The sequence below is a fragment of the Pipistrellus kuhlii genome, unplaced genomic scaffold (genome assembly GCF_014108245.1).
Source record: "Pipistrellus kuhlii isolate mPipKuh1 unplaced genomic scaffold, mPipKuh1.p scaffold_m20_p_4, whole genome shotgun sequence".
Classification (NCBI taxonomy): domain Eukaryota; kingdom Metazoa; phylum Chordata; class Mammalia; order Chiroptera; family Vespertilionidae; genus Pipistrellus; species Pipistrellus kuhlii.
This window is the reverse complement of record NW_023425540.1, coordinates 84,667,976-84,680,151: the sequence shown is the minus strand read 5'-3', so window position 1 is coordinate 84,680,151 and position 12,176 is coordinate 84,667,976. Positions and strand designations below refer to the sequence as shown.

At 44.2% G+C, this 12,176-nt stretch overlaps 1 protein-coding gene across 1 annotated transcript in view; it reads right to left on the bottom strand.

Annotated features, from left to right (window-relative positions):
- Positions 1-12,176, bottom strand: part of GRIN2A (glutamate ionotropic receptor NMDA type subunit 2A) — a 356,036-nt gene that overhangs the window by 33,319 nt on the left and 310,541 nt on the right. Inside the window, exon 12 of the mRNA XM_036410378.2 lies at positions 1,899-2,086. Within this exon, the coding sequence (XP_036266271.1) occupies positions 1,899-2,086 (188 nt within the window). The remainder of the gene's footprint in view (positions 1-1,898; positions 2,087-12,176) is intronic.

The window sequence follows — 12,176 nt, the reverse complement described above, 5'->3', positions numbered from 1 at the left end:
ACCTTGGGCTTGGCCACCTGTCTAGACAGAAATTTGTTAGTAGATATGAATGTGACAAAGCAGCCAGTTGAAATGTGCATGTGCCGTGTAGGTGTTCCTTTTTGTGCCTCTGACACAGCCAACACAAGAGCTTCTCCTAGGTGGCTGCTGACCTTTCAGCCTGAGGCCCAGAATAGACACATGTGGAACACAGACCACACAGTTGACCAAGGGCTTGCAGAGGGAGTGGAGTCACCGGAGCCATCACAGCCAGAGGCGAGGTCCTCCATTCCACCTGCACTCCCATGAGCAAAATGAATGTGAGTGCCTCTAAGATTTCACAGCCGAAGCTGGCCCACACAGCCACAAAGCTATAACACAGCGGAGAACAGGGCTCACGATCTGAGGAAGGTGCAAATGCTATTCCATAGGGAATTAAGAGAATAAGATGTCTATTTAGCAGTTAAATATAAAACATATTTAGATTTCTTGAGGGCACTGTGAGAATCAGGGTTCAATTCTGAAAGAAGAAAGAAGCTGCAAGAGATCATGTACTTGGTTCGAATGCACACCAACCCTATGCACTAACCTCTCCCCATTTCAATGTACTAGCCACAGGAATCACCAGATTTTCCTCTTCCCGCTCTAGGCAGGCATAGCATATTCTGTAACCACTCTGACTGCAGCCTCCCCTCGTTCTTGACTACAGCTTCTGCGCTGCATCCTGTGTGTCTGTACCCTACTCACACTCACTCATGATTTCCCTGTTAACCTGCCATTTCTGCTGGCTTTGTCTTTCCTATCTCAGTGCTAGCAGTTCAGAGGGGAATCAGCCTGCCATCCGAGCCATGGCAGAATTGTAAAAAACGATGTCATGGCAAAGGCTATGGTGAGATCACCAACTAGGAAAGAGAGGACAGACAGAGGGAAATTCTGGTAGAAAGAATTGACCCAATTAGCTTCCATGAATGCCATAATGCCAATAAGGATGGAAACTGTTATTTTTTTTGCATGATAGAAAGTCAAGAAGTGAACTGTAGTGAAAGCCCACAATATTTCTGCTCATGATTCCTTTTCTAGAAATTGCTTCTCTTTCATTCCTTCCTCGCATAATAGCAGGAGCTGTTGTGTTGGTACAACATAACCCTACCTTTTTTCAGTCCTGATGGGTCCTTGGCCCCAAATGCTCCAGGAATCCTTCCTCTGGATTTTGGAATTTAGAATTGAGAGATGCGAGACTGGGTCGTGTTGTGAGCTGGTTATGTAATGTCACTGCTCCAGGGCAGAGTTTCTCAGCTCCAGTCCTACTAACATCTGGGCTCAGATAATTCTGTGTTTTGAGATGTGGGGGTGGGGATGTCTTGAGCATAGAGAGATGTTTGCCAGCATCCCTCATCCCTAACCTCTACCCTCTAGATGCCAGTAGCAAACAGACTCCAGAGTCATGATAATAAAAAATGTCTCCAGACATAGTCAAGTGCTCCCTCTTGAAAACCACTGCCAGTGAGAGAGAGAGAGAGAGAGAGGGAGAGAGAGAGAGAGAGAGAGAGAGAGAGAGAGAGAGAGAGAGAGAGAGAGAGAGAGAGAGAGAGAGAGAGAGAGAAATTCGTGCTGTTGAGGCCCAAGGATTGCCCCAGTTGCTGTTCTTCCTCTAAATCCATTTGCTCAACTCTCTTCTAAATTCACTGAGAGGGATACTGCTGCATCCCCAAAATAAATTCCTTTAAAAAAACATGGCTATCTATAATTTGGTTTCTATTATAAGAACGGTGGTATCAATGTGATAAGCATTCAATACATACTTTTAGTGTGCAAAGTCATCACACAAACATCCATTGGAAAGCCAGTGGGGGGAGGGGGGTGGACCAAAGTGCAAGGGTCTCAAGTCCTCCAAAGTAGGGGGTCACCCAAGGTCTTACCATCACCCACAAACTGGAGCAGGGCCAGGTCTATCTGTCTCTTCCAAGGTGAGCCTTTCTGGAGGGCAATTCCATACCCAGTGGTAGCAAAGATGTACCCACTCCCGATGGTCACCAGCTTGCAGCCTTCGTCCCGCCCAGCCTTGTAATTCAAGACCGCCGCATCGTAGATGAAAGCGTCCAGTTTCCTGCAATGACAAGAAACCAGGGAGTCATGGGAATGGTGGGGTACCATCTCAGTGCCCAGCTCCTGGCCCAATCCAGCATCACACACTTTCTTTCTCATGGGAAACAATGGCTCAGGGCCGCTCCATCCTCTCATCATAAAAGGATCTATTTTTAATGAAGAGTCAGAACTTATTTCTCCAAGTTTCAAGAGGCAGCTAAATAAAGGCGTGAAGAATCCTTATGCCCAAGTGAGTAAACAGTTGAGTTTGCTGGTTTAAGTGTTGCCCTTAGTACTCCCAACAGTGGAGGATCGCAGCCTATTTAGAAAGGCTGCATCAGAACAAACTATTAAGAGGCAAGATGATTTGAGGTAGCAGACAGGCAGGCAAGGGAGTCAATAAGAATAAGGTCTCTTCCTCCCAAAAGAAACATACTTACTGTGTATTTATATTACAAAAACATGATATATTAATAATTTACGATAATTTTTAGAAACACAAATAATGTAGAAAATACTAAAAATACAAGTACAATTAAAATTGCCCATAATTCCATAACTCAAAGGCAATCATATTGGTGAACAACCTTCCAAATTAAAAAAAAAAAAAAATGATTTGAAAGAGAGAAAAAGAAGAAGAAAGGGAGGGAAAGAGAAGCACTGATTTGTTGTGGTTCTACTTATTTATGCATTTATTGGTTGATTCTTGTATGTGCCCTGAACGGGGATCGAACCCAATACTTGGTGGATTGGGACAATGCTCTAACCAACTGAGGTACCTGGCCCAGGCCCAAACTTCCAAACTTTTTGTGCGTGTGCACACACATGCACAGAGTCACACACATACACACTCTTTTAAAACAGGGCTGGTAACTTTTCTGAAAAGATAAGCTAATAACTAGGTTAGGCTTTGTGTGCCATCATGTTTCTGTCACAACTATTCAACTTTGCTGTTATAACCTGTTATGGGTCTAATTGTGTTCCCCTCCCCTCACATTCATATGTTGATGTCCTAACCCCCAGCACCTCACAATATGCTCTTATTTGGAGGTGGGGTCATTGCAAATGTTATTGTTAAGATGAGGTTGTTAGGCGGGCCCCTCCTGTATTATGCAAGGGAATGTGTGGGACAGGCACACAGAGCAACACCATGGGAAGGGGGGAGTGATGCTGCCACAGGTCCAGAGGCTGAGAGAGAGGCAGAACAGCTCCTTCCCCACTGCCCTCAGAGAAAGCATGGCCCTGTCAGCACCTTGACCTCTGACTTCCAGGCTCCAGGACTTGGAAATAAATAACCTTGTTGCTTAACCATCACAGTTTGTGGTACATGTTATGGCAGCACTAGGAACTAACACACAGCATGGAAGAAAGCAGCTGTAGATAATATATAAACGAATGGACTCAGCTCTGTTCCAGTAAAAGGCTACTTTCAACAAGAGATTGGTCCATGGGCCGTTGTTTGCCAACCCTTGTTTCAACCCCGTCAAATAGAATTTTACCAGGCAAACTATTTTACAAATTACCTTCTCTTCTCATTTCATACCACACACAGTGAACATGTTTCATGTCAACAAGCATGGCACTTTCCTGGGATACATTTATTTTTATTGAGCTATAATATATCCTCCTATATAATAAAAGAGAAACATGCAAATTGACCATACCTCTGCTATGCCCACCAGCCAATCAGGAGTGTGTATGCAAATTAACACAACCAAGATCGTGGTTAATTTGCATATCCAGGCACAGAATGAAGACTGAAGACAGCATAGAAGGAAGCCAAGCTTTGGAGAAGCAAGCAAGCAGGGAGGGGGGATAAGGGAGGGAAGCAGGTAGGGTGGCGGAGACCGCCACAGGAAGCCCTATTGCAGGAATCTTCCTGCAAGGAAGCCTCTAGTATAAAATAAAGTGCTAGATAAAAATTGAAATATGTACACATATTGAAATCATCATGCAGATCAAGGTATAGGACATTATCATCATCTCCAAAGTCCTCTATGCCCCTCCCAATCACATCCCCTCCAAAAGGCTGGTAACATATAATCCCCTCCATGACATGACTGTGCCTAATTCAGTCCCCAGATCTCAATTAGCTGGTGTGCATACTGTTTCCATTTCTAAAAATTATTTAACGAGGCAGGAATGATCACCATTGAACATGGGGATGGATACTCAATTCTAAAGTAGGTAGGAAAATAAAATTGGAGATAACTCCACTTCTTTGGCAACTTCTCAACATTAGTGCCTTTCTTTCTTTAACAAGAAAACATAAAACAGTGAAGCAAAGAAAACTAAAAGTGGCAGAGAGAGGATGTAAAATGCTGCCTCCTTTTAGAGACAGCTGCTGAAGGATGCCCTATGGAAATAAAAGTATTTGGAAGGTTTACGGCTGCGTTCTTCATTTTAATTTTTATTTCTGTAATGGTTAGAGTTGGAGCAAACCTACAAGGCTTGTCTCACCAACAGAAAAGACCCTGAAGCTTGTATCCAAAGCTGCAGGATTGGAGACGTGGTTTTATACTCAGAGAGCATTAAAAGGGGATCAGAGCATCCAAGCAGAAGAGGAAGAAAGCTGGGCTTTGTCAATGGTGATAGTGATTCAGAGCTGAGGAAACAGCCTTTCTGAAGAGCCATCAAAATGAGACCGGGGAAAAGTGGGCTGGGGAGATTGAAAGGGTCGGTTTGTGTGTCATGGCTGCAGGGATTGTGTGGGAAGCAGTGGATGTGCAGGTAGAAGAGATCTGGGTTCGAGTCCAGCTTTAACTGTTGGTGCCTTCTCAGGAAAGTCACTTCCTTCTTCTGTGTGGCTGGTGTTCCTGCTGAGATGCTCATCCAGTTCCGGGATTCTATAATTTCACAAGCCAGCAGTCACCTTCTGTCACCTTCATAGGGCAGTAGAGACTGGATAACACGCGTTTCCTGAAGGTGTCAGGCCATGGAAGGCATTTGTCCTCTTGATGAAGTGGGTGCATGCAACACCCATACTTCATGCATCAATGTTTCCATGGAGATGCAGAGAACCTGGGTTTTAAGAAGACTTTCCAAGCCTCAGCCAAATCTTTACTCTCAATTCCTCAAAAAATAAACAGAAGCACACTCTTATGGATGCACAGGGGCATTCAAATGTCAAGGCCATAAGCTGGTATTCATGGGGTGAAAGTTTTCTCCCTCCCATTAGCCCATCACATGCTGATGCATTTCTGAGCTGGAAATCTAAAACTGTTCCCAGTCAACGAGACGTGTTCAACAGCGGTTTAAACCATTAAGCACAGATTTCAGCAAATCAATACTGTATTTCATGACAAATCTTTTTTTCAACTGAAAGAAAAATACTTGCATTGTTAAAAAGAAGTTAAAAATCGCTGACATCCTCAAGAGCAGGCTTTGTGGTCAAAGTCTTTGCGCACCGAGTGAACAATATTTGACCTTTGTAGGCCGCTGGGAGTAAATGGGAGTCATATAAATAAAGTGTGTGTGCAGTAACTGGCACATAGCAAATGCTCAGGACATGTAAGTGCATCCAATCAAATTTGGATTTTACAAAGGTGCTCACAACTTTGATGCTCTCTATGTGACAAGTCCAGTCCTAAATATTGTATATGCATTTACTCCGTCTCACTATGCACAGCTTTATATCTACTGCCATCCCCACTGTGAGATGAGAAACTGAGTCACAGAGAGGTAAGGTGACTTTTCACCACCGCCCAGCTTAGAAGTGTCAGAACAGCTTTTGGATTTACACAGTTTGATACCCAAGGCCACAGAATAATCACTATGACCATGTGATCCATAAGACTTGAGAAATTGACTAGGGAAGCTCTGTCTATTGCTTATGAAATCCCCTCTGAAAAGATAAGCTAATAACTAGTTTAGGCTTTGTGTGTCATAGGGTCTCTGGGGGTTACAACCAGACATCAAGAGCAATGATATGAAAAGGAAGCAAGGCTGAGACCGGAATAGAGTTTGAAAATATTAGGTGGGTAGGTCGGCTTCATGTGTCTCTTTCCCAACACACACGTAGTTGTGGACAGTCTGGAGTTACCCCACAGAAGACATGTCTGGCCCATTTGTTTGTGAGACGTTTAGGCGTGGATGGTCATGGCGTCGTGTTGAAGGTAAAGGTAAGAAAGAGGAAAAGACTGCCTGGGATGGAAGCCAAATTTAGACCAAAAGCACCTGGGGCTGGAGCTGAGATGCTGAGGCGGCGGTACGTTAGGCTGCCACATGGCAACCAGCAGCTCTGGGAGCATCACAGAGATGAAAGGTTGGCATGGGGGAAAGAGGCCTCAGAACTCAGAGCAGTCAGCAGGGGGCTTGTGGTCTCACAAGTGAAGAGCCCAGTGTGCTTCTCTGCTCTGAGTTTTCTCCTCCTGCTCTTCAAGAGGAAATCGCCTCTGTCCCCACCTTCCCAGCTCTTGCTGAGATCACATGGCTGCTACCACCTAAGTCAGGGGTTCCCAACCTGTGGGTCGCGACCCCTTTGAGGGTCAACGACCCTTTCACAGGGGTCACCTAACACCATCGGAAAACATATTACGGTTCATTAACAGTAGCAAAATTACAGTTATGAAGTAGCAACGGAAATAATTTTATGGTTGGGGGCCACCACAACATGAGGAACTGTATTAAAGGGTCTGGGCATTAAGAAGGTTGAGAACCACTGGCCTAAGTGCTTCTCCCACTGGGCCAAGGAGCCCCAAAGGTCAGGACAGAGGGCTATTCAGCCAACTCTAATTCCTACAGAGGGCTGATCATTTCTTCAAACAAATGAAATGACACTTGGGCTCCCCAGCATGGGGGCTGAAACAACCGAATGAGTGCCATGCCGGTGTCGTGACATGCCCACCTCCCTGCCCGCATGATGGAGGCTGTGTGGGTGCCATCACCCTCTCCTGTCACCAGCAGTCCTCAAGGAAAGCAAATGATTAAAAATGACAGCGATTCAGAATGAGGGGGGGGGGGAATAAGACCTCCCTTCTGCAACTTTGCAAAGAAGCAAAGTAAGGACAGCTGTCGCACATGCCCCATGCTACTTTAACCCAGCAGCTTCCTGCCAGGTTTTTTGACAGCTTTGGAGATGCTACGGCTTGCTGGAGCATGCAGACAGGATCCTGTTACCTCAGTCAGCCTTTCTTGTACCTGCACGACAGCCCAAAAGTTCACTCCAGACCTAAGACTGTGGGCAAATCTGATTCCCCCAACACAAAGGAAGACCATGGCCCTTTTGAGAATGGGAGCTTGTTATTGTCAAGTGGCTTGACATTTCCTAATCAAAAGTTTCCGGTTTTAGCTCTTCATCTCCTCATGCATGTTTTCAGATGCTCTCTGGGAGGTGGGGGGAGAAACTCAGCATATTTAAAGGCTAATTATATAGCTAAAGTAATTATTCATTCATTAACATTCAAGAAGCCTTGAACAAGACATTGACTCGTTCTGATGAATTAATGAAACTTCCGTGTGTGTGTGTGTGTGTGTGTGTGTGTGTGTGTGTGTGTTGGAGGTCTCAAGTGTTACTGAAAGTTAAACATCTCTTTGATGATAACTAAATGCATTTTCAGGTCATATCGAAGCCTTGCTAGGAAGGGACACACATCACCCGCCCATCTAGGCGAGTCAGCATGTCTGAGCAACTGTGGAACATGGATGGGGTTCAGCTCCACCTCTGACAGCTGTATGGGACTTCTTGGGCTTCTTATCTGCAAGATAGGGGGTAACAGTTCTCCCCAAGGGCTGGCTGTTGGAGGGATGAAACAGAAATGACGGTGTTCTGGACATTGCAGATCTTAATGCACAACCAGGAGCTTGTTGTGGCAGTAATGCCATCACTGGGCAGGAAGCAATGGTGATGCAGACCATCTTCAAGCACCCGGACATGGGGCTAATTCATGGGTGAAGGGTATTCGTGGGTCCAAGAATTGGTACCACTGAGGCATGACTACCTTTGCAAGCACCTGCTTAGGCAAGAGCCATTCAACATGCACAGAAATTACAGCTGCTATCAGCACAGGATAGTCTAAAACTGGCTTTAGGGAAGTGGTTTAGAATCAATCACATTTGACTCTAAGTTTGTGAACACAAAGTTTAATGCATTTTCAATAAAGAAACATTTTTCAGAGCAAACTCCATTAAGCTAATTTAATTCCCAGATTGATGTCTTGCATAGCATAGTTAAATTGTTTCCATTTTTTTGGTAAACTATTTTTACTGTGATCAATTCTTTGGTGCTTAAATTTTATAAAGGCTTTGACTCATTGATCAGCATTCGAACCATAACAAATTTTACTGATTTATAACTTCTGCTCTTTTGACATTTCTTTTGTGATTATGGTCTCCACAAGTCCAATGCATCTGGGTCAAATTGTGCAGAGATCCAAAACTGGCCAAGAAGATTGGAGTCATCTATGGATTCTTAGTCAATTACAAATTTCACCCTGTGTGCTTTCAGCTGTTGAATTTAATTTGTGTTAATTATTTCTGCCAGTAATAGTCACTGTGAATTGGATAGCTAATATTTACTTTTTAACTGAGACAATTCTGAGCAATTTTGTAAACAGAAACAGAGAGGCAGAGATAGAGGGAGGAAGCAAGGAAGGGAGAGAGAGGGAGGGAATAATACAGATGGAGGCAAGTACCAGTAAAACAAAGTCATGGAGCGAGAAAGAGAGATCGAAGGGAAAGAACAAGAAAAAAAGTGAGGAAAATAGAGAGTAAGAGTCAGAGAGGGAAAGAATAGGAAGGAGATGGACTTACAGGGATAGAATAAGAGACAAAGAGGGAGGGAGAGACGGATGGAGACATACAGGATAGAGGAGAGAAGGAGGGAGGGACAGAGAGGGGAAAAGAGAGAGAGATAGGGCAAACACACACTTCACCTATTGACTAAGAACCTCAGAAACAAGAAAGAGTTCAAGTGATGCAGCAAACTCCTGCTTTGTTTCTGTTAGATTTCACATTAGACCCAAACTAACCATGTCCAAGGAGTTGACAGATCTTGTAATGCAGTTTTTTAATTTTTCAGATGAGGAAGCCTAGGCCCAGAGATCTCTGCCCAAGGCGTTCCACAGTCAGTGATTCCAAATCAGTGTACTACTTGCTAAAGGGCATCCCAAATCCAGGGCAACTTGGATTTGGGATTTGGGGTGCCCTTTAGCAAGTAGTACACTCTGGCATGCAGAGTCAGAGGAACAACACACAGGAAGGTGGGTATGTCTGTGTACTTCTCTAAGCCTTGAATTCCCCATCTGACCAGAAGGAAAGCAATCTCTCCCATGTGGGTGTACACCGGTTGGAGGGATTTGCTATGAATCTGCCACTCGTTTGCCATGAATATGATTGGTGAATTATAAAGCACTATACAAATGCTGTTTTTTGCTCACACTACAACTCACGTTCTGACACAGAAAAAGTATTGATTCCTCCTGGAATGTAAATCTTTAATAGAATTCCTTAGAATATACTCCTCAAGGGTTGGAATCAGAGCTGACAATTTACTGAAAATTCCATGGTGCGCCAGTGTACAATAAAGAATGCTAAACCTGTTTTCTTTGTTCAGACTTTTCTTAAATGTTTGCCATGGGCCAGATAGTGTGCTCTTTGCCTGAATATTGCATTGGACTCCTACGTGGAGGAACCAAAATTAGGACCATTTTATAAAAGGGAAAATGGGGTTTAAGAGGTTCATTTGCCCAAGGTCCCAAAGCTGGACATTAGCAGGGAGGGAATTCGAATTTTGAGCATTATACTGTTAGTGGTAAGTGATGCCGAAGAGCTTGTCATACACTAGGACTATAAGACAGGGAGTCTCAAGGACCAGAAGACATGAAAATGAAAAAAGATAATGGAAAAAGAATCAATATTTGATAAAAACCTTATTATGTGTCAGACACAGTGCTGGGTACTTTCCCTAAGTCCATTCATTAAATTGTCAAAGGAAGGCAGGCTCAGGGAGGTTACTGCTGTGCCAAAGGTCACACAGCTGGTAATTATCAGAGCCAATATAGGAAGGTAGGTATTTCTCACTCCAAAGTCCATGTTTTGCATAAGGAGGCCACCCAGAAAACAAGTCAATCAGTCAATCAATTGTCAGAACAAGACCACAATTTTCAAGACAGTTTGAATACCTTGACCCAGAAATTCTACTTCTTGTGATTATTCCTAGAGAACTAAGTGTGAAAGAGTACAAAGGACTCATCGAGATTTTTAACACAGACACCTGACTAATACCCCCCAGAGGGAATTGGTTAAATGAACTGTGGTGCATGCATTATAATGCATTGTTTCCAGCAGTCAGAGAGAATGAAGGCAAAGACACCTACAAATAAGGACAGCTTTAAGAACATATGATTAATTGGAAACCAAACTGCGACATATTGCAAGTTTGGTAGCATCCCACAGAATGAGGTTTTATAATTATGCACAGACATATGAATATATGCCAATACGTAACAAAGGTCTAGGAAAAATGACATGAAAGCAGAGAGCAGTGCTACCTGGTGGTGGGGGTGGTTTGGGATTGGGACATGGTCAGGTGACGCTTATATTTGTATTTTTAAATTTTTATAGAGAGAATATATTTTTAATGGGAAGCAATACAGAACAGTGGTTAATGGCACAGGTGCTAGAGCCAATCCAAATCCCAGCTCTGAAGCTAACCAGAACTTGCCTGGACAAGTGACTTACCCCCTTTGCATAACAGATTATACACACATATATACACACTAGTGACCTGGTGCACAAAATTTGTGCAATGGTAGGGTCAATAGCAACTGGCCAGGTATTCCCAGCCAGGTATTCCCTCTCTTCCTCTGGCCCTGCCCCCTGGTCAAATTCCAGGAAGAACTCCTGGTCAAGGGACAATTTGCATACTACACTTTTATTACAAGTGTATATATTTGTAATATATACAGAGAGGGACAAACATTAATGATGAGAGAATCATTGATTGGCTGCCTCCTGCATGCCCCCTACTGGGGATCAAGCCCTCAACCTGGGCATGTGCTCTTGACCAGAATCAAACCCGAGGCTCTTTAGTCTGCAGGCTGACACTCTATCCATTGAGCCAAACCAGCTAGGGCTGCATGACAGTTTTTATTAGATTTCCCATTAGACTCTAATAATCATGTCCAAGGAATTGATAGATCATGTAATTTTTCAGATGAGGAAACTGAGGCCCAGAGATGTACCTAATGGAAACATTGGACCTACCAACCTCAGGGGGACGCTGTGAAAATTAAATGAGGAATAGATAAAGTGCTTATAACCATGCCTGATGCAGAGTGAGGATCATCAAACAATTGAGATGAAGAGGCTGGGATGGAGAAGGCACAGAAAACCAGCCAGCACAGTGATCACATCCCTCAGTGATAGGGGGGATCCATGCACAAGAGCCCTATTGCACACGTGTGCACTGAGCAGCCTGTGTGAATGGCGTCACTCCCAGCAGCACCTGTTCCATGGAGCCCGAGCATGAGGCCTCGCCCCATCAGACACCAGAGGAGAGCCTTCTCTGCCTGTGCTGAGGTTGGACACCTGTCAGAGATGGTGCTGGGAAAACCACACCATAACCCAGGTGACTGTTGAGGTTGAAGGGTCTCCTGCAAAATTCACATCTGCCTGAAAGCTCAGAATGTGACTTTATTCAGAAACTGGGTCTTTGTAGATGTAATTAGTTTAAGGATCTTGAAATGAAATCATTTAGGAGGGTCCTAAATCCAATGACTTAGAAGAAGAATCATTTACAAGAGACACCCAGAAGAGAAAGCCATATAGAGATAAATGCCAAGGCCAGAGTGATGCGGCCACAAGCCAAGGGGTGTTGGGAGCCCCCAGAAGCTGGACCAGGCAAAAAAGGCTCTATCCCTAGAGCCTTCGGAGGGAGCATGGCCCTGCGACACGTGGAGTGTAGGCTTCTTGTGTCCAGAACTGTGAGAGAATACATTTCTATTGCTTTAAATCCCCAAGTTTGCGGGAACTTGTTATGGCAGCTCAGGAAATGGCTGCATGGGTGTAATCTGAAGGGGTGGGACCTGAGTTTCTATCACTCCTCCACATGCATTTCTCTCAATAGAAGGAGATTGGAGTTACCAGGGCAGGTGCAGCTGTTCAGAGTTGGC